Below are 22934 nucleotides of genomic sequence, written 5' to 3' on the forward strand. Positions count from 1 at the left end.
CTACAAAAATAGCAGCCCTTACTTTTACCCTCTTTTAAATTTGTCCTTTTTTTTTTTTTTTCTGTAACAGATTACCTCTACAATCTCTTACATGCCCTTTATTCATTCCAAAATGGAAAGTGGTATTTGCTTTCTTTAACCTATATTTTATGAGCTAGTGTTCCACAGAATCATTGGGGTTGTATAGATTTTATTCTTCGGCAAATGAGCCCTTGTCTCTCGGCCCTGGGTAAAAGGGTATTTATCACCTTCTAAATAACTGGATAATGCATATACTTATCCTTCCAGTCCTTCTCCACTACATTGTTTCCTTCTCCACTTGCTTGCCTAAAATGCAATTTACAGCTCCTTCTTTACAGCGATGCATTTAAATACCTTTGAATATCAGCTCTGAAATGCTTTCCTTGTGCTCATATTGCTAACTRGCCAAATATCAGCTAAGCACATGAGTGGTTTACCAAAGGAGAGGCTCCTCAGATAGGAGCAATGGGGCAGGATCTTTTCTTAATTAAGAGAGTGGCATTTCAAGGACATCTGGATAAATGCAGATCAGGCAGTTTCCCTTGGGACGGGGTTATGTTGCGGGGGTTAGAAAGTTCCACTGTCTGAAGTGCACATGAGCAGGTCAAGGAATTCACCTCTTGAAGATGATGGCAAGGATGGCAATGGCAGCAATTACCAAAAAGGCCAGACCCCCGAGTGCTGAGCCCACGATCAGTGGCAGTCGGTCCTGCGCCATCTCCGAGCGCTCCCCTGGAAGGAAGACACACAGACACACAAATACAGAGGCAGAAACTGTGAAGAGTTTCCCTTCTTCTCATCTCACCCCTAATTCCACTCCTACCAGCCCTTGGCTCCCCAACCCCTGTTTCTTCATGCTTTCCTTCCTATATCTGAAAAGCCAGTGCTTCCTCTGAATCCACTTTTTCTTCCCCTGTTCCACTGACACAGGCCAAGCCACTTAAGTATAGTTTAGCTCTAAACATGGGCTGCAATCCCATCATCCCCTATTAATTTAGCTTGCTGGTGACATACTTGAGTACCTTTGATCCATACCAACAGGATGGTGATCCTGCCTCAAGGCAAGCTTCTGCACATATCTCTGTGTCCCATCCACCTTTGTGTCCCATGTCCCACCTGTCTTTGAGACATTCACAGAGCTTCCAGCTGCAAGAAGTTTTGTGACAGCTGGGCACCAAACTACAGCAGGGTATAGTGCTGTGCACTGCAATATCCCCCTAAGGAGATTTTTACTGGCACATTCTGCACCTGGTCAGAGGCACATTGGCAACAAGGAGCAGGGTTGGCGAGTGTGGCAGGAGCATAAACAATGCCCTCGAACAGCATGAAGCTCCTCTGAGTAATCAAATCTGCATGTGCAAGTTATTATACACAGAAATACAAGCTGAGTAGGAGCATCAAGCAGCAGTCCTTGAGAAGATAAGCCAATACAATCAGGGACACCACAAGTGAAAGATGATTGTGTGCAGAGCTTGGTACGAAATGGCAGCACTTACCTCCTGTTAAGGTCTGGAAATACATCTTCCCGCTGTAAGGGCCATAGCCGACGGCTGTCCTGGCGCGCACTTGGAAAGCGTAGATCTTGCCTGGGCTCAGGCTGGATATGGTGGCCATGTTGGTCTCACTAGTTAAGGTCAGGGAATTATCCTCATCTTCTGCCTGTGAATGTCAATGACCAAAATGGAATGTGAAACTTCTGCCTACACTGCTCGCTCTGCTCATCAAGGCATGATAGTTTCCATGTCAACCCAATATTCCTTGAACCTCTTTTAGAGCCTCCCAACAACAGCTGCTATTCCAGACCTCAATTCCTTGCACACTACTCATTCCTCACTGCTTTTCATTCCCTGAGGCCTGGGCTTCCCACAGAGCCCTGCTAAAGACTCAATCTAAACAAGAGTGAGAGACAAAATTACTTTATCCTGTGGTTCACTTTCTACAAAATCCGTATGCATGTACTCTCCTAGGAGAATTCAGAGCAAGAACACATGTAATGCTGCATCCAGGCAGCTGCTAGACATGTTATCACAAATAGCAGTCCCTTTTACCTCTAAAAAACAGTAGCCCTGCAAAATCCTGCAGAAATATTTATGTGAAAGACCAGTAACATGGAATGGGAGTTTGAACAGCCCCACACATCTCTTGCCCCTCAAGTCACATGGATTACGAGTCACAAGACATGGGAATGGAGGACAACTTCATGCTATAATTCCAGCTCACAAAGAGATATTTGCYACTCAGTGAATTCCTCCTCATGAAATTTCTTAGAGATGTCTGTCCAGGCATAAAAGGGGCATGAGACTTCTCCTCACACACACACGACAGACTGGCAGTGAGTCCAATACAATAAATGTATTTAGAAATTTCAGCTCCTTCAGCTGTTACCTGTGTCAGCTGATGCTAAACTTATTGTAAGCCACAGCTTCTTAATATTAAACAAGTGTCTTCTCTTTTTAAAAATTTGCATTGTCCCTAGGTGTTTCCAAGCTGCGAAATGCAGATGGGCTGATGTCAGATGACATGTACATCACAAACTCCTGGTGTTACTAAAATTTGTTCTTTCCTCATAACTGAAGCATTTTGCTCCACCTTGTCCATCCAGATGCAGGGGTACATCTCCCAACAGAAAGTGCACAGAATCAGACCGAAAGTGCACAGAATCACTTTTTGCTCACCTTGTCAAAGTAGCGSAGCTGGTAATCCAGGATGATCCCATTGGGCTGGTCCGGCTGAGGCCACGACAGTGTGATGCTGTTGGTAGTGCGACTCACCTGATGCATCATGGGGACAGCAGATGGGACTGGAATAAACGACAAAAAGGAGAGATCGCAAAGAGATAAGCTTAAAAATGAACTATAAAGGAATATTCATTATGATGAGTTAAAAAGTTAGGTCAGCTTTTCCTTTAATTTTCCTTAATTTGCATGATGAAATTCTTCGTAAAATCACCAGAAGAAATCCAGGCACAACTACTCTGCTGGCAGTCACAGTCATTGACAACTCAGACAAAAAGAAAATGAAGAAACTCACATCCAACTGATTATGCACAGGAGTTAAGAAATGGTCTATATTGTAGCTGGAATATAATTCTGATCTTCAAATGGGCAATTTTTACATGCAAGCTGAGAAGGTCGTCCATGCCACTGCTTTGTCTTAAGATCATGCTTGGACAAAGAACGGGACAGTGGTCAGAACAAAAGCAGATCATGTTACTTCTTTTCTGCTTCTCCCCCAGACTATAATTCTTTTCCTGAGGGGGAAAAAATCAAGTATGGGCTACCAGAGCAATGGAGGCCTTGCACGTGAAGCTTTCTGGAGAATGGAAATCCACTTCTACCAGAACCATGTGCACATTCATGCAAACTCTCCAGGTTCATGCAGAAGTTAAGAGAGTATGAGGTTTATCTTAGGAAGAGATTTCCAAGAAAAAAATTCAGGATAATTTTAGGAGGATTTTTCAGCCTGCCACAAAGCTCTTCTCAAGTTTTGCGTTCTCTTTGCAAACAAAATGTCATGTTGCCAAGAAACTTACAGGTAAGCAGCTAGGGAATCCTCATTTTCCTAACGCATGCAACATTTTCAGCAACATTTAAATTTTCCAGTAAAAGCATGCCAATGAGAAGCTGCCACCAAACCCCACTGGTTTTACAAAACAGACATAAACTTCCTTGATGTGAGGAATGAAGCAGAGACATTTGGCAAATGATCAAAACCTGCAGAATAGCATCTTCTTCCCTCATTAATTGTGCAAAAGATAAAAGGATTTCTTTTAATAACAAGATAAAATTATTCTGAAAAACATATTTCAGATGGGCTTCAAACAGCTCAGGCAAGTGGGAACTAATTTAAAAATGTAAATGAAACAAAAATGTAGGAGTCTAAGCAATAAAATGCTTTCTCTCCTCTTTACTCCTTTTATTTATTACCATTGCTTGTCCTTCAAACAGGACTAAATGACTACTTCACCTGCCAGTGAGAATGTTGTGACAAATGAAAGAGAGCAACCATTAACCAAGACCATATGGAACATTTAAGATGCAAATGAGTAACTCTGTATTTAAATGTCAGGAGGTAACTGGTCARTGAACACTTGATCAAGACAGATTCTGCTACATTTAATGTTACAAAAAGTTTAATTCCCTTTGGCTAAGACATAAAGCAAACACACAGAGGTGCAAACCTAAACAGACAGCCACATGACCAGAAAACAGCTGACTTTCTTCTAGTTCTGGACTAAGATTCTGCAGAATGATCAGAGTTAAATCTTCCCTCAATTCCTCTCCTTTCCACCTTCAACAGTTATCTGTCTCTTGCTTCTCACTTCTTCCCAATCCCCATTTTTTTCCCCTGCCTGAAAGAATTAATCAAACAAAGCAATGACAAAAACCTCACTCAAGTGTATCTCAACAATGTGCCAACAGCATTCTAGAATGTTCCTATTATCCAGACATATCCTAGAATGTTCCTATTATCCAGTCCATCACTCAGGGTAATCAGATAGTGGTGGTGGGGGCAACCAGGATAATGCAGTCTGTTGTATTAAAAAATAGTAATTTCAGTGATTTGTACCTAATAAGCAGACACTACTTAGGGCAAAAGCCATTAAAAACTCTCAGAAATAAAACCAGCTATGAATCACTGCAGGGCAGGTTGTCTTTAATCTGCCTCTCTGAGACAGCGTTTAGATTTTGATACATGATTGTCTTTCTTTTAAGGACCTAAAAAAATTATGAAACACTGGCCAGGGAGCTCTTCCATCACTTCAATTAAAAGGTATCAAGATTTCTCCTTTGAAAAATTTCACACTGACGTGATGTGAATCACATCACTAATACTAAGGTGATGTTTAATGTGAACATAATTCTTGGTGGAGTTAAGTACATATTTCTGTCAGAGGTGTATTACAAGGTTATTCTCTCAGCCTTAATACATTAGGAAATATAAAGTTCAAGATTTTACATCTATATACATTTAAAGAACCATATCTCTGCTTCAATAGAAATGYTAGATGAGTATTTTCCCTAGTTTGCATGCCAGCTATCAAAAATTATTATAACAGAACTTTGCTTTCAAAGCTGTGTTTTGTATACTCAAATGTGTCCAGTTCTATAACAATCTGTAGGTTTTATTCCCTCTTTTCTTTTTGCATGGAGTTTATAGACATAGACATGTCAGATCCCTGTCTAATGGCAGCTGAAATCAAGGGCCTGACTCAATTCAGTCTGGGAAGTTGGACTAGATGATCATTGTAGGTTCATTTCCAATTGTTCTATTCTATTCTATTCTATTCTATTCTATTCTATTCTATTCTATTCTATTCTATTCTATTCTATTCTATTCTATTCTATTCTATCCTATCCTATTCTAATTTACTGCGAGCAAAAAAACATGCTAAGAGATCAGACCTCTAACTAAGATCGAAAAAGCAGTGCTCTCTGTATACAATTTAAATAACAGCAAATATATGGAAAATTCTTGCCCCTATAGACCTAGTTAAAGCTGCCGAACAGTCCAAACAACAGAATGCCCAGATTCTGTATTGTGTGGGTTGTCAGTTGCAACTCTTCTACATTGCAGGACAAATTTTTTCCTGGCAGCAGACACATGCCTGCAAGACTAAAAATCTATCTCAATCAACAGACTAGGTGAGGAAGGAATGTGAAGCAAGTGCAGACTCATGTAAAAATACACAGCAATCCCCACTTGTGCAGAGCACAGCCGAGTGCCATTCTCAGCAGACCATGAACATCCTTGCCATGTGACATTCAACCCATATTTTATTCCATGACAATACTTCAGGAGAGCCAACATGACCCCTTTGTGGTTCTGCCTGGAGACGTCTCATGGACTTCTGGAGGGAAGAGTGACTCAAAAAAGCTAGTTCATGTGCAAAGCTTACCTGCTCCAGATGCAAAAGCAGTCCAYCCCAACAAGCAGGAATCCAGGCACAAAATGCCAAAAGGCCTGCATGTTCGAACAAGGAGCTGCTAGCTAAACTCAGGCACAAAATGGAAGTTTATGGAAGGTGGAAGCATGGACAGGTAATCTGAGAGGAACACAGAGGCATTGTCCAAACATGTAGACACATGGCTAGGAAAGCCAGAGCCTATCACAGCTGGCCCTGCATATCAAAAGTAAGAAGGGCTTCACTAAGAACAGAAGGGCCACAAGGAGGAGGGAAAATGTGGGCTGACTGCTGGATGGCACAGGGGTCCTGGTGACACAGAACCTTCTTCACATCAGTCTTTACCAGGAAGACCGGCCTTTAGGAACACCAGGTCCTGCAGACCCTGGGGAATTCTGCAGGCATCAGGTGACTGAATATTTAGGCAAACCACATAATTCCATGGGTSCTGATGGGATGCATCAGGGAGCTGGCTCGTGCGATTTTGATAATCTTTGAATCATCGTGGCGACTGTGAGAGGTGCCYGCAGACCAGTGGAAAACAAATGTCACTCCTCTGTTCAATAAGCGAAAGAAAGAGGATCAAGGGGCATGCAGGCTGCTAAGCCTCACCTCATCCAAAGGGGCTGCAGAGCCTCCAGCCTTGGTGATATTCAGAAGTGATCATGGGCAATATGCCTGAGGTGATCTTGGTGAGCAGAAGGGTTGGAGAATGCTTTCCAGAGGTCTCTTCCAAGCTTAGCCACTCTCTGGTTGTCAGGAGACACTCACCCATGGAGTACAAAAGGAGTTCAGACAATTGGCCCATGGGTCATCACTCAGCTGGGATTTAAACTAAACCCTGCCAAGGCCTGTGTGTTCTATCCAGCAATTTGTGTGCTTTCTTCCCCTTCCATTTCACCCCATCATCTTCTGAAATTACACAGTTTAATCAACCTCAGCTAGGCCTCTAATGTTCTCTAACATGCCACTATATTCTMTAAGAGTAGCCCCAAATCTACCACTCCCACATTCTTATTTCACTTTCAYTACCTCTTCACATATCCTATTTTCTTCATATTCCAAGCAAATGACATGAAGACCCTAGCTTTGTTCCACACAGCTTCCCAAATATCATCTTCAAAGAAGGTCAGTTTGAATGCAGCATGGAAATTCCCTTCTTGATGTGTTTATCATCTTGGCTTTATTTTAAAAATGTGCTACATTTTTCCACACATTTCCAATTTGTTCTGGCCCTTTCTCTAAATATCCAAAAATCCTTAAAAAGTATCTTGGATTGTCTTCTGTCATAACTTTGCACTTTTACTCCCTGTAGATGAAGAATGCTTTAAAAGGGCAAATTAGTTATTTTAACTTCCCTAACCGCAATTATTACTAGTTTTTGTGTATGCATTCCAGTCATGCTTAATAAAGAGGAAAACAGCCTTTAAGACATAAGGTGCCATGCTTTGCTTTGTACTTTCTATTTATACTTGCTCAAAAGGTTTCTGTCTTCATTTAAACAGAAATCTGAATTGTGAAAACAAGCACATTTGTTCTCTGCAAAGAGAAACTAGAATAGTTATTTTTTGTGGAGTGACCATAGAAATTGTTTTTAATTCCCAGTCATAGCTGGGCAAATCCATTAAAGATGGCTAAGCTGACAAATGTCATTAATGTCACTAARGGAAAAATGAAAACTTAAAAGACTATTTTTGTTGCTCCTACGTGAACAGAAAACAAAAAAGATGAATTTTTAGGGAACTTTGGTGAGTGCTCAGGGCTGGCAATTAGATCATAAATAAGCAAACAGCTTACTGCTTTGAAAAACAATGTAATTCGTTCAGAGGACACACATTCAGAGGAATTCACATTCCTCTTGCTGTACCTGCTGGCTTTAGCCTGGCAAAAAGCAATAGTATGTAGCTTTTGACATCTCTCTTGTTATTTCTTTCTTGTTTTCAACAAGAAAATGCCTTGCCTTTGTCCCTGCTTTTGCCAGCTAAGTCTACTATACCCTTGTGTCTCTTTGGAAAAGCAAACATCTTCATCATTTCCCTTCATAATCTCATAATCATACTTGACATTTAATTCCTTTCCTCTTCTCATACCATTTCATGTGAAAATCTTCTGTCAGGTCCTCTTAAACTTCCTGGCACTACCCAAAACTGTCCTTGTCCCCATTCAGACTCTTACACAAGCCTTCAGACTGTCTAGCATTCATTTCTGCAGTGCTACAGACTTTTGGTATCGCCAGGTCCCACCGCTCTGATTCCCACTGATGCAGAAAGCTGATACATACATTTTCACAGGTACAAGGCAGCCTGGTCAAATAACCTTTATCCTCACATTAGCTCTCAGAACACCTGGATTCAGTTAAAAAAATGCCAATATTCTTGCTTTTAGACGTCTGCATTGATTTGCTCCAACATTCAAATCTCTGCTGCCTTTCTCTTTTCCTCTTCTTTCTAGGAATGTAGCAACTGCCTGAACGAATAAGTTCAGTTGCATGTCTCTGACAACAGACATTACTGCATGCTTCAGTGAAAGTTGCTGGGGAAAAAATGGTAGTTACAGGTAGTTACAGCTGTGCAGAGAGAGTTTCTTCACAGTCCCTTAAATGAAAATCTGACTTCTGTCCTGAAACATGAGCAGAGACACTTGATTACCCTGATAAGTACACTTGAGCATGTTACAAAAATGAATAAAATTTTAGTCWTTTTTTTTTTTWAATAATATGGTAGGAGTTCAAGTTCTTTGCATTTTTGTGTGTCAGGTTGGCACCTGTGAAGAAGTGTAACTTCATTAGAATTACATAATTGCCTGTCATCATGTGGTTCCTGCTATCTGGAACAGCTTTCCAGCATCTCTGCATACATCCTGATACTTCTTTGGGTATTCAYTCTCAGCACTTCAAACCTGAGCTGAATGCAGTTCTCTTCTCTTGTCTCATCCCTGTACAGCTCTTCTGGTGATTAGCATATCATATTTGCATTTCACACTATTACTATCCAAACATGTTTTATTGTTGCTACCCAAACAGGTCTCATCCTTCAGGTTAAGTCTTATTAGAGTAAAGAACATTTTCCAGTGTCAGCCTTTCTTATTCTGATTTCAGGCACATGGTCATTGAAGAGTAGGAACATCATAATCAGTCTGCCACAAAAAAATGTGATTGTGCAACCAAAGGATCCTGTCATGCTCTGAAGAAGGGCCAAAAGACTGTGAGGGGTTAGCAAACTCTTAGAGGAACAGTGTTTTGGAGACAAGGATGTAGAGTGTATCATGGGAAAAAGAAAAAATAGGACTGTTTCCACACAGAATATTTCCAAGATACCTCTAATGAAGGGGCAAGAATACTTTTTTGACCAGCAATTGGAAGAAGAGGGAGAACTCTGACTGATGTAGGAATAAGAAGAATCTTCAGAAACTGCCAGGACTGGAGGGTCTTCTTTTGGTCATCTTTAACTGATTGAGAGAAAAATTTTGCTACAGCCCTTTATTCTGAAAGTGCCTTTTTCTCCAGTTTGCTTTTTTTTTTTGGTACCCTCCATGCTTTCCTGTACCCTCTTTGTCTCTCTCAGCATGCAAAATCATGAAATTTCGATCTCTGCTTACATAATAACAGAAATTATAATAATAATTGTTGAAACAACAGATCAACAAGCAATGCTAAAATGAAAAGCTGCTGAAGGGATCAAAAGGAGGGGGTGTGGATGAGACAGGCCACGTGATGGAGGAAGCACGGCCTTGTTAGTGTGAGCTGTCAGTACAAATCAAGGGCAGCTCATCTCAAGCTTACTCCTAGCAATCCCAAGGAAAAGCAAGGAAAGAAAAACTGCAATCAAACACAAAAAGAAGCCACTGGTGTTTGAAAAGTTGGTCTCCCCTGAAACTCCTTTACTGCACAGGAGAGGCACTTTAGACAGTGGCACCCAACATACTCAGGACACCCAGAGACACCAAGAGAAACCTGGAAGAGCAAGRGTGGTCAGAAAAATCAAACAGAAACAGCAAAAGAGGGTAGATTTGTTGATTCTGGGAAGGAGGAGGAAGCAGCTCTCAATTAAGTTATCTCTGATATAGATAAAGTTGAGATGAGAAGCATGAAGAAAGAGAATTCTGTAGGATGTTAATAGAACACTCACCTTTCTCCAGGAGAAGCCAAAGGGACCACCTGGAATTACCATAAAAATTACCCAGCTCCATTTTACTGTAAACAAAAACTGATCACCCACTTGCAGCCAGCCTCTTAAGGGAACCAGGGATCCTGTAGATGCTCTGCTGCTCTGTGTCTCTCAGGTAACATTTCAAAGGGAACAAGCAGATCAACCCCCTGGCATGTGCTAACAACAGAAAATTAGCCGGGGGTACATACATATTCCCTTTCTTTCCATRTAATAGGAGCAGAAATGATAAGATGTGATTTAACCAAGACCATGATGCCACATCTGGTTCCACAGAGCTTCTCTGGAGCTTTACCAAACCCTTGTTTTGCAGGGCTTTCCACATTACACTCTGGAATATCATACGGGATTTGTTTCAGTTTAACATTTACACAACTCTAAATGTTTGCAGACATTTTCTGTCACTCAGTTCAAAATGTTCCCCCTCTTTCTCCTCTTCATCACATTACTCCTCATTATATCCTCTTAAACAAGCTGTGTATAATTCCTCTCCATATTAGCTTATACACGCTCATGAAGAACAACATATGCCCAGTCTCTTAATGCTGACATTTAGCAGAACTCTGTGCCTGTATGTATGTGTCTCTCTCCAGCTCCAGTCCTTGTAAATGATATTTACAGGAAATAGAACTCCTCTGACTGCCCACACAACCGATTAGTATCTTAGTTTAGTCATCCCCACGGTTTAGTATCTAGTTACAAGGATCACGACATCTTTGAATATAACTGCACAACACATTTTAATATTTATATCATTTCTACCATGTAAAGAGCAAAAAAAAATGTTTCTTATTAACAGGAAAATAAGGATGAAATGGAGAAGGGGATAGAGAAGATGAAGAGGAAATAAAGAAATGCTTGCTAAGAGCTGCTCTGGCAAGCTGATGCTCACAAAACCCTTGTTAAACCCTAACAGCATCTCTCTCTTGCACAATGAAACAACATGCTTAGCACTACATGTCCCATTGGAATCTTCTCCAGGGCAGCTTCTTCCCCAACAATCACATCAGCTGCTAAACCTGAGTTTTTCTGCCAAGAGGGAAGAATGGAAAGCCCATTGGAATAAGGCAAGAAAGAGAAAGGCAAAAGTGAAACTAGCAAGGCAAGATAAAATAGGGCACAACACACAAGTGAAAGGACAAAWCTCCAGGATTCAAACGAAACAAGCAAATCAAACAACAAGGAGAAGTTTTGGGACTTGAGAGCAGGGGTCTCCTCACCTGACTGGCTGGTGCTAACATTGATGGTGGCAAAGTGGGGAGCTTCTGAACTCAGTTCAGTCACCAAGTTGACGGCCTGGATCTCGAAGGTGTAGTGCACACGGGCCAGGAGGTTGGAGACTTGCACGCGGCTCTCRGTGAGCCCCACCTGGCGCGGCTCGAACTGCACACTGTCCCCACAGCGCACGCACGGCCCCGAGGACCCCGCTGGGCACACCTTGCAGATCACATTGAAGAAAACGTCCTTGCGGCCACCCAGGTCCTTCGGGAGGCGCCAGGTCAGCAGCACGTTGGAGCCAACAATTTCATAGCTGAGGTCACGAGGAGCAGASGGGATGCCTAGAAAACAGAATGAAAGATCAAAATCCCACGGAAGAATGGGAGAGAGACGGGGGAAGGGGGAAGGCAAAACAAAGGGAAAATAATAGAAGAACAAGTTACTTCTTCTCCCCATTCTTCTCTAGTTGTTTCTCTGAGCAAGGCTAAGAAAAACATACTCCTTGCTACATTAAGCACACACTGACATAAACAACTGTATTAGCACATTACAGAGAAACAAATTTATAAAGAAATGTTTTTGTTTCAAGGGTGTGACTTCTTCATTTCCCTAAAAGAACAGCCATTGTTTAGGGAAGTCCCAATCCTTTGAAATTTTAAACTTTACACAAGCTTAGTAAAGATTAGTCTCTACTGAGACATGTAATTCTCTCCTTTGGCACCTAATAGCTCTGAACTCTCAGACTTCAGTTAGCTTGTTCCATCTATTGCAGGAACTGGACACCAGTTTTGCCTGCAATTAYTCCTGGTGCCAGCCAGACTCCTCAATGGCATTATGGATAAACTCTGACAGCTTAAAACCTGCCCATTCTGTGCATCCAACRCTTCCCTTGCTGGCACAGAGACAGTGAGGAGAAGAAGGAAAATGCAGAGGGTCAGAAGAAGGTATGGGGATGAGAATGGGACAAGATACCGAAGCTCAGAAGTGAAAAGCTTAGAAAGGTAGAAATGGGCAGCAGAACTGCACTGTTAAACCTGGGCACAGACACAAAGCAAGAAAGGGGAGGGACAGAGAAGCTGAGCTCAGTAACAGGGAGGGGCAAGGGAAACATTATTTACAGAACATTTCCCTCTGAAGGCTGTAATGAAACGCAAGAATCCTCATTCTCACCATTACTCCATCATCAAGTGCAGGAGCAAAAGGAAGTTTTGGGTTATTTCAAAGAGAATTGCAACCCCTCTTCTCAAGAATCATTTGGGCACATTCTCTCTCATTAACTGCCCTTCTTGCTTTCAAACACTTCCTCCAAACACTTACCAGTGCAGGGAGCATCAGAATTGTCCGAAGCAGAGCGATAGTACCGGTTCTGACACACACATTCCTGGGAACCTGGCAGTGGAGCGTGGCTGTGGGCAGGGCACGGATGGCAGGGGTCATCTCCCACAGATACTTTAAAGGAACCAGGGGTACAGGCTAAGWGGAGAAAAATAAGAGAGGCAAAAGCAGGAAAATAATTAATTTAGATTTGAGAAACATTGTAATCTTATTTACATTCAACTTCTGCTGCTACTGCAGGGAGAAGTTATTGCAGAGAGCTACTACTGAGTTTGGTTCTTTATGCAGCATATATTTTTCAAGCTGTGATTTCAAAACAATTTATTTTATTCTATATGTAAGTGCTTAAATTGATTCACTGGCAGATGAAAGAAAAACAGTCCAGAGACAGCTTTGGCCACCTCAAATAATTGTCTTCTCATTATTCACTCAAAGARCTTTTAAATTGGAGAAGCCAGAGCCCAGCCAAGTGATCTGCCTTGAAAYGTCATACAGTTACCCACACCTCCTTTCCCCCACCCAACACAGCCACAAAATTGGATTTTTTATGCTGCCTACAACAGTTTCATTGCTTGAAGTAATATATACTACCATAGCTGATTTTGCATTAAAACTAAAAGCAGACACTTAAGATTGGCAGTGTTATTTTTTTCCTGTAGGTCTGAAAACSTCCCAGGAATGGATAAAAGCATGTTAATTAGTCAAATTTAATCTGCAAATGTATAGGAACATGTATATGCAACAAGCTGAAACAAGGATGGAAATCCATCCTACAGGGAAAGAAAATTAAAAAATAACTTATTAACAATATGGGAGTATGGCACCTTCTAGGTTTGGCAAAGATGCTGTGCTGAATTGCCTAATAGGAGGTGCTTGGATCTTACACTGAAGTGCTAGGATACAGCTTTTACTATTTTTATATACGTTTTCTAAAGTTGATTTTCTACATAAATAGATATAGCTCTTCTAGATTTTATGGACTAACAAGCTCAGGTGAAAGTTCATTTGCAGCTCACACTTGTTTGTTAAATTCACGATAAAGAGCACTTACAAGGAAAGGGAAACGTTCAGATAGAAGCTTCTGATGTCAAAAGACATAAGGGACACCCTCAAGAGCAGAACTGTTCTAGTGGTTACCATAAGCAGAATACTCCAAAGGATTGTGGACAGCAAAAAGTTATCTAAAAGAAGCAAAGCAAGTAAGAGAAGAATATTGTRTAGAGGCGTTATATGAAATTAGGATCACATGTGTTCAATCCCCTTTGTGGTTACAGGCGCAGTCCAGAAATAACAGCCCRCAACATCTGTGGAGTCCCATCAGGTTTAGGCGTCTTATGATACTTGATCTTCTCTGTCAAAATTCTTGTTGGATGCAGAGCAACCTCCACATGTAAAGACATAAGAGTGGTAGAAACTGGAACAGGTCAGACCATAAAGCGGACTTCAATAACTCTGAATGAGAGCTATTAGACAGGGGAGCACTCAAGAAATTACAGCATTCAGTATGTGATACATTGCCATTTGGAAAGGAAAGGGGAAGAAGAGGCTGTAATTTTTCACATGATGGGTGATGCTAAGAAAAGTGCAATTGCCTTTGCCTTCAGGCCTTTATCCAGCAGAAAATCAAATTATTCTCATATGGAGAGATATGCCCATATGTTTGTATGGCCATGAAAAAAGTATGTAGATTTTATCCACTTTATAAATTATACACCTTTCACTCAATTTAAGGCTSTCTTAACAGCCACAGATGTAGAATATGGTTTTCACACTTCCTGGCAAGTGCACCTGTACTGAAACTACAAGTAGTATGAATGGGAAGTTCTCATCCAAAGCTGCACAGTCATCTAACCAAAATGTCAGGGATCTTTCTTTATTTTGGATTTGAGAATGCTGAACTTGAAACGAATGTCTTTATTTTCTTGAGAGCAATTTTATCTCATCTGTTTTTTCTTGCATCAAACTCCTTGAGCTTTTATCAAGGCTTAGAACTGATGGCACATTCATTCCACTTGTCAAGGCAGACCCTGTAGAATGGGCCTTTTCTTTCATTTAGTATTGCAGACCATATCAAGTAGGACAATGACCTTGCTGCTTGTCAAAATCATGAAAATGAGCAGGTAATGGTAATGTCTGCCATCTATATGATGCTGAAAGGAAATCTGTAGAGAATATAGACTTCACCCAAGCAGTGCAAAAACATATTTTTGCAATCACCCTACAAGGACAGTTCTAAAAGAATTCAGGTAGATTCACTTTTAGCCCAATTGCAAATATATGAAAAGCTAGYGAAGCTGTGAATGAAGTATTTGTCAGGAATTTAGTAAATAAAATTAACTTTAAGATAAACACTTCATGTTAAAATAAACAAACATTTATTTTCACACAGTTCTATTACAGCACAGTGCTATACAGACAATGCTTTGGAACACATATACATAACAAGCACTAGTGATCAAACACACCTGTCTATTCTTGTTTGTTTTCTTTCTTGAGCCTCACAAAATCTAATTTCACTGTCTACGCACTGTGCTTGACAATAAATGCCTGAACCACATGCAAAGGTAGGTTACTGCTGTTTTCCCTAGCACTGTCCCATGTCCAGTGTCTTTTGCTTTGTCACACTTAGGTGATTCCTTGCTACCTACGAGGTCTCTSACTCATTGAGGGAGCATCTCTTTTTGAATGCAATCCCAGAACTGCAAAAGTCACTCAATGAAGAAYTGTTTATTTATGCTCAAGAGTAATGACAGCATGAGAATAGGTGACTTTACAGTAAATTACAGGTTTAAACAAGAAGAATACTTCCATCAACTAAAGTAGCAGGCTTCTGAGAAAAACTTCAAATATGAGGAGCAGACACACACACACAAACACAAAAAAAAGCCAAAAAAAAAACCAATAAAAGCCTAACCACATTTAAGAAAGAACCTGGCTGTTTCTGAAGTGAYTTTTCAGTTGCCATTTACAGCGAAGTACCAGAATTAATGTAAAAATATCTCCCTTTTCCAACATCTCCAGGTCAAATATTCCTTTGTCCTTTAACTTAAGCAGAGTGAAGCAGCCACACAGSCTCATTAACAAACACTCCACTAGACCTAAGTAAACTGAAGAAATAAAACTTCACTGCAGCTGTTCCACCAACAAAACAAATTTCAGTAAAATGTTTGTATGTCCTGTGTGCTAGACCAGAGTTAGACWGATGTCTTGGCTACACCAGGGTGTCTCAGATGGCTTTAGATGCTTCCCTGTGAAAAACTGGATGGAGCTGAGAGCTGACAGCTGGAATAAGCMTCCCATTCAGAGACAGATCTTTAGGGGGGACTACAATCACCCAACCATCTACTGGAGGAGGAACACAGCAGGGCATAAGGATTCCAGGATGTTCCTGGAACGCATCAGGAACTACATCCTGACCCAAGCAATAGAAGAGGCAATGAGGGGAGGCACCCCAGGCTCACAAACTAGGACGGGCTCACTGGTGATGTGAAGGCTGAAGGCGGTCTTGGTCGCAGCAACCATAACATGGTGGAGTTCAAGATCCTGAGCTCAGTGAGCAGAGCAGGAAGCAAGATCACAATGCCRAACTCTGGGAGAGCAGACGTGACCACTTGGGTGATCTGGAGGAGTCCCATGGGATAACACCCTGGAGGRAAGAGTGACTCAAAAAAGCTAGTTCATGTGCAAGGATTACCTCTTCCAGATGCAAAAGCAGTCCATCCCAATTCCAAGCAGGAATCCAGGCACAAAATGCCAACAGGCCTGCATGTTCGAACAAGGAGCTGCTAGCTAATCTCAGGCACAAAATGGAAGTTTATGGAAGGTGRAAGCATGGACAGGTAAACTGAGAGGAACACAGAGGCATTGTCCAAACACGTAGACACATGGCTAGGAAAGCCAGAGCCTACCTGGAATCACAGCTGGCACTGCACGTCAAAAGCAAGAAGGGTCAAAAGCAGCAAAAGCTGCTCTAAGTACGGGAGCAGCTCAAGGAAGAGGGAAAAYRTGGGCTGACTGCTGGRTGGCACAGGGGTCCTGGTGACACAGGACCTTCTTCACATCAGTCTTTWCCAGCAAGACCGGCTTTTAAGAGCCCCAAGTCCTGGGGAATTCTGCAGGCATGAAGATGATCTTTGCCTTCTACTCAGCTTTGGTGAGGCTACACTTGGAGTCCTGTGCTGAGTTCTGGGTCCCCAGAATCCTGGAGACATTGACATACTGGAGAGAACCCAGCAAAGGGCCATAATGATGGTTAAGGGGATGGAGTACGTCTCATAGGAGAGAGGCTGGTGGAGATGGGACTGCTCAGCCTGGAGAGGAGAAGGCTTCCAGCAATCTCATGAATATGCAAAAATAGTTGAAGGGAGGGTGCAAAGAGGACAGAGCCAGGCTCTTTTTGGCATTTCTCAGTGACAGGCCCAGAGGTGAAGGGCACAAACTGAAACACAGGAGGTTCCCTCTGAACACGAGGAAACAATTTTTTACCATGAGGGTGAGCACCGAAGCAGGTTACCCAGAGGAGTTTTAGAGTCTCCCTCCTTGAAGAAATTAAAAAATAGTCTGGACTAGTGCTGGTCAACTTGCTAGAGATGACCCTGCTTGAGAAGGGAGGGGCTAAGGTGCCCTCCAGAGATCTCTTCGAAGTTCAGCTGTTCTGTGTATTTTTTTCTTAAACATAAGCCAATTAAAATGTGTGGATAGAACCCTGTGGTCTTGGCTGCCTCACTGCCAGATCATTCATCACATCCGTGATTGTGGGTGGACAGGGAATAATGAATGGAAAGCTTYTGACACTAGACTACATCTCATTTCAGATGTTCACAAGTGAAATTAGAATAGGATTGTCAGGTTCCCTCTGARGGAGGGGCCTGAGAAAAGACTTTAAACAAGACAGAAAAGTGTGAAGAAAAGCAATGAGGAAGAGCTTCACCTGCCTGGCTCCACTCACGTTACAGAAATCGCGCTTGAAGAACTGTGGAGTGGAATACTGAGCAACTTAGGAGGAAAGATCTCTCCACAGTGATTATTTTTTATTGTCTAGTGAAAAAAAATAATTACTACATAAACCTATAATCTCACGCTGTTATTTCCAGGAGGGATGGCAAMTACAGAGAAACAATCATGCTTTGAAACTCTCATTCTGCCCCTGGGTATTTCYATTTCCAGAAGAAAAAMAGCAAAATGAAATCATATAAGATACTGCAAGCAAAGCTGATTTACAGCGATTAAACATGATTCACATCTCTCTCACCTTCCTAATGAAAATATAGTYGGAAAAAAACACACTACGGCCTAAAATTTGGAATTGCTTCTATTCCGCATCTGTAATTTTGGCAAAAATGGCTGGAATAAATAAAGAAGACACTAACTGACCTGTAGCTAAAATAAGCTAAAGAATGGCCCCAAAGGCAGGCATTACAGCTATCACACACTTTCTGCTTCCACCCAAGCCCTGCCTCTGCTTCTAGTCAGGGAGCTGCTTACATTCATGAACAGCTTTATCCCTTTTCAAAACTGCCTAAGGTAATGTAGCCCACGGCACTCAGGACTGGCCCACAGATAGCAATAATTGTTCCCAGGACATGGAGCTTTTCCTGGCACTGCCTCAGTCCAGTCACTATAAATAGTATATCGCAGGTCAAGTCAGGAGGAAAGAGAAAAAAATTCCCTGGCAATCTAGGCAAAAGCCACTTCCTTTTATTCAAGCAGTTACAGTGAGCCTAGGGCTGTCTTTGCACACACAGAAAGAATCCATCTCTCATTTGCTGGTGAATGATCTTACCTTGCATTTCCCCCTACTGCAGATATGGCACCAGGGCCACTTGCCGTGGTCCCCCAGTGCCTGCAGATGGCTGCGCTCCCTGGAGACAGCCATAACAACACGGGCCCACTGTCACAGGACCAGTGTGCTTTCCTTCAGTGGGCATTRCCACTTCAGGGCCAGCCCAGAGAAAGCCTGGACAAGGGCGACTTCTCCTGAAACACCTCCGCCGTGTTCCCGCACAACAACCTCACACAAAGCACCCACACAGCTAGGCCACGGGCCTTGTCTCTGGTGACGGTGCTCTCATCGGCCCCCGGGCACCAGGACTTTCCAAGAAAACACAGATCTAGCTCTGATTGATTCACAATAGCCGATGCAAGGACAGAGGGTTGCAGAGCCAGCACCTCAGGGGGCAGAGCAAGCTGCCACTTCCCATCAAGTCAAGGCTACTATGAAAGGAGAAGGCAGAGTTGGGAGTGCGCAAGCGCTTTTCCCTCAGCTTGTCTCAGTCATTTTTCGTATCTTGGCACAGTGTCAGAATGCCACAACAGTTCAGCTGGGCACAGCTCATCTCAGACACTGACCCAGTTTTCCTCATCTTCCCCTAGAACGCTCGTCCCTGCGCTGCCTGTGTGTGCCTGAGTGCTCACTGGAGACAAGTTCCACCTGGGAGGCCACAGGAGCAGCTTCTGACAGACTTCTAACAATAACAAATAGTAAAACCCGCAGAGAAAAGTGCTGGAAACGTGGAGTGGCAGTGGGCAGAGGGGTAAAGAAAATGAAAATGAAGRGAGGACACACCAAGAGCCAAAGAGGTTAAGAAAAAGGCATTTCAAAGCTCAATCAGACAGTGAGGGAAGAGAGAAAATATTCCAAGAACCAAACAAAATGCAGCAAGGAGACAAGGACCAAGAAAAGCAGTTGGGAACTGCARCAGAGCTTTAGGTACACCCAGCAGTGACTTTAGGGAATGTGGTATGGGTGACATGGACTTTTTATACTCAGATATTATTTGAAACTGAACTGGGACACGGGAAGACATTTAGAAGAGCATAAAACTGCTCTCTTCTTGACTGGGACAAATGAKGTGTTTCTTATATGGGAGCTCTGCTCCCAGGTGTACTGTGGGGCAGTAAGAATAAATACTCGATGTGAGAGTACTGAAAATGAATAGTTTCAAAGCTGGTGCTGGAGTCAAACTGGGAAGGATGAATGGACACAGATGATTCTGAGGCCTAGGGAAAACTGGATGTGYAGAGCTACAGAGGGCCTCAAATGAGAATAACTGTAAGAAAAGGGATGGAGTTTGGCACTTRGAGGGCAGGATGATGGAAAGGAGTTAGCAACCGAWAACACTGTAGAAATATGATGTAGAYRKTTAGACATTACTTTTCTYAAAATGCAAGAAAGATAGCACAATTAGCATGCAGAAGACATACTAGAAAATAAAACTTTYAGTGTTTTTTAGATAAAGCACTGCTTTCTTCCCCTCCTCTTCYCCCCCAAATATGTCTATGGGTAGCTTATGGTGACAGTAAATTCCCACTGGGCCAGGCTGTTCCACAGTGACTGTYACTGTGCATCTTGCATCGTGTTCTGAATAAAGTGGGATCAGCCAGAGATAGAAGCAAGGCACCGTGATGCAGTAGATCCGTGACTCTGGATCTATCTAGGTTGATCCTGAGTTTCACAGTTACTACAACTGTTTGGGTGGGAAAGAGAAAATTYATTTGGAAAGTGAGGGAAGCAAAAGGAGAGAAAAGTATGTCTTTTGAGTTGTAAAGAAGAGCATCAAATCAACTGAGATAAATAAATGAAGTGACTAAGAACTCTTTCCAGCCTAGCTGTTGATAGGAGATCAGTTGAGTAAGGGATTTTTTAGGTAAAAGAGGTGGAGCTGAAGCAATTACTRGCTAATTATATATGGGAGAACTGCCAGTGAATTAGGTTGTGTGAACGAAAAAAAAGGCAAAAACACAAGAGGAAAGATTTGGGCAGGATAAGGACAGAATATAAGTAGAGAGCACACACTTGATCCAGAGAAAGCAGCAAACTACTTGAAAAGCATCAGAATATATGTGCGTGTAGCAGAAGAAGGCTGCAGAAGCTGATGAAAGAAGCAATATGGAAGAAAAAAAAAAAAAAAGGTAATCTAGGTCAATGCACCAAACATTATTGTCAACTGTGAGTTTACCTTAAAATTAAAGCTCTTAGCCGGGAGAGGCCAAGACACTCCTGGCTTTTTCATTTTGAAGCTGAGCAGGCTGTGGGGTGGAAGCTCAGAGCTGCCATCAGCCACCTAAAGGGCAGGATGTGAAGAAAGTGTAGGCACTGGGTGGCAGAACAGGAGATAACAGACACAGGTTGTAATAACCTCTTACTACATCTTACTAAACTCTTCTACTTAGGAAGAAGTGATTTCACCATGRGTGTTGTCAAATATTGGAGCAGTTGCCCAGGGACACTGTGTAATCTTCATCTTCARGAATAATGAAAACTAGACCAGAACAGGCCTTAAGTGACCTAACCCAATTTGGTCCTGCTTTGAGCATGGGGTTGGAGCAGATGACTTTCACAAGTCCCTGCAACGTAAATTATCCTGTGGTTTTAAAGGAAGCATCTTTTAAGTGATTAAAATTTAAGAAGAGCTTATTGTGCTTTTTCTTTGCTAGTAGTATGTGCATATTTTTAGCAGACTATTGAATCTTTTACTTTAATATAAATCTTAACAGTCTCTTAGSCTCACACACTGAAAAAGGTTTATCCAGGCTGGTGAGAAAGAGTATATTTTAATAATACAAAAATAATCATGGAATATTCTTCCCAAATGAGACCTCCAACAGCTGTGTGTGCAGTTGCCTACTCCTACAGTTATCAGTAATACAGATGTGATTCTTTCTGCAATCAAAAGGGACTGCATACAGCCAAAGGACATGGGCAATTTTATGGAATCCTTAGAGCTACTACAGATGACAGGCAGACCTCTTGCTTGCTTAATACTCTTAGAAATGTCCAGGGAAAGAAGAGAGGAGAAGCAGCCATGTGGATGGCTAATCTTGATAAAACACCCAAATGCCCACCCAGATACTCTCTCACTCTCCCTCCTCAGCAAGACATAGGGAGAAAACTGGATGAGAAAGCTYGTGRGCAGAGGTAAAGAAGTTATAAAGACAGGGAGCTTGTTTACCAGTTACTATYACAGGCAAAACAGACTTGGCTTGGGGAAATTTAATTTATTGCTGATTAACATAGATTTGGATAATGAGAAAACAAAAACAAACATTAAACCAACACCTTTCCTCCTCCCTCTCCCAAGTTTGGCTTAACTCTTTCCATTCCAAATTTGTTCCCTCCTCCACTTTCTGGCTGGTGTTTTGTGCCCCTGGTTGAATATGTTTGYACAGAGATGCCACACACATGGCTGATCAGCTCTGCTCTGTCCTGAACTCTGTTCTCCTTTATTTGGAAGTCAGCTTAGCAGTTTATCAGGCAGTCATTTCTCTTCTCTTTTTTTTTGTCTACACTGTCATTTTTGAAGTACTTTTTAAAATGTCCCAGTCATAAATTCTAAATATTATTTTCAAAAGCACCTGGTACATTAAATCTTATATGACTTTTGCAAAGCAAGGCACCCACCCTTTGTGTATACATCTACAGAAAGAAAAGGAGCTAAGGTCCCAGCMCTCTTTTTTCCTCTGAAAACTGCCMTTCTCCTTTYTGACCRTTCATCATGAGATAAAGTCAAAAGAGAATCCCATGCAGACTGYATCCCAGGTCACCTAAAGGGCTTAATAAAGGTTGTTGTTCCACTCTTCTATTCAGCTGGAGAAATTTGCCATATAGTAACACAGAGCAGGCATTCTTATAAAAGTAAGGAAAGAAAGTACCTKAACTCATGATAGGGGGCAGGGTGAAAAAAAGGGCTTTCTAGSTATCTGCTCAGAATGGCTCTTGGCAGATTCGTTGTTCTAAATAAAGAGATAACAGCTGGTCCAGGAAGGACTCCACAGGCTTGCATATGGTGAGGGGGAAGGCAATGCCCACACACTCTTCTACTAAAGTGTAAGAAGGAAACTTGCTTCTTCTTATCCTTGGTTGATTCTTGAGTCGTATTAAGAACACCTCTCTGCATTATCACCAATAGGAATCTGMCCTTGGGCTATTGCTTTTGTTCTGTGTTTCATCTAGAGCACTGTGGCAGCTCCATATCATGGTGCACTTCTGTTCTTAGGAAGGGAGAACATGTCCATGGAGGAGAAGGGCTGGAGAGGCCTCCACACAAAGAAACACCAAGTAAGRGGACAAATTACACGAGCTCCATTCAGACAGGACAACAACTTGTTGTTGGCAGGAGAAGAGACCAGGAAGGATGATCAAGCYAAGGAGTTTACAAGGAACATGAGGAGAAAAAATACCCTCTAACATCATGATTAATAGCTGGTTGTCATTGGCTGCTCTAGGCTGCTTATGGAATCTCAGGAAGGAAATGATGGGAAGTGAGTTTTGTGGCTTGATAGACTGTCAT

General features: G+C 42.0%; 1 protein-coding gene across 3 annotated transcripts in view; it reads right to left on the minus strand.

Moving 5' to 3' along the window:
- EPHB6 (EPH receptor B6) overlaps positions 1-22934 on the minus strand; it is a 72512-nt gene that overhangs the window by 14833 nt on the left and 34745 nt on the right. For all 3 annotated transcript variants that reach the window (XM_057368249.1, XM_057368250.1, XM_057368248.1), the window contains exons 5-9: positions 12628-12783; positions 11313-11651; positions 2697-2821; positions 1518-1680; positions 639-753 (exon numbers count right to left, since the gene is read on the minus strand). In XM_057368249.1, the coding sequence (XP_057224232.1) occupies positions 639-753; positions 1518-1680; positions 2697-2821; positions 11313-11651; positions 12628-12783 (898 nt within the window). The remainder of the gene's footprint in view (positions 1-638; positions 754-1517; positions 1681-2696; positions 2822-11312; positions 11652-12627; positions 12784-22934) is intronic.

The sequence above is a fragment of the Malurus melanocephalus genome, unplaced genomic scaffold, assembly GCF_030028575.1.
Source record: "Malurus melanocephalus ecotype Western Australia unplaced genomic scaffold, MMel_1.1 scaffold_89, whole genome shotgun sequence".
NCBI classification, from domain to species: Eukaryota; Metazoa; Chordata; class Aves; order Passeriformes; family Maluridae; genus Malurus; species Malurus melanocephalus.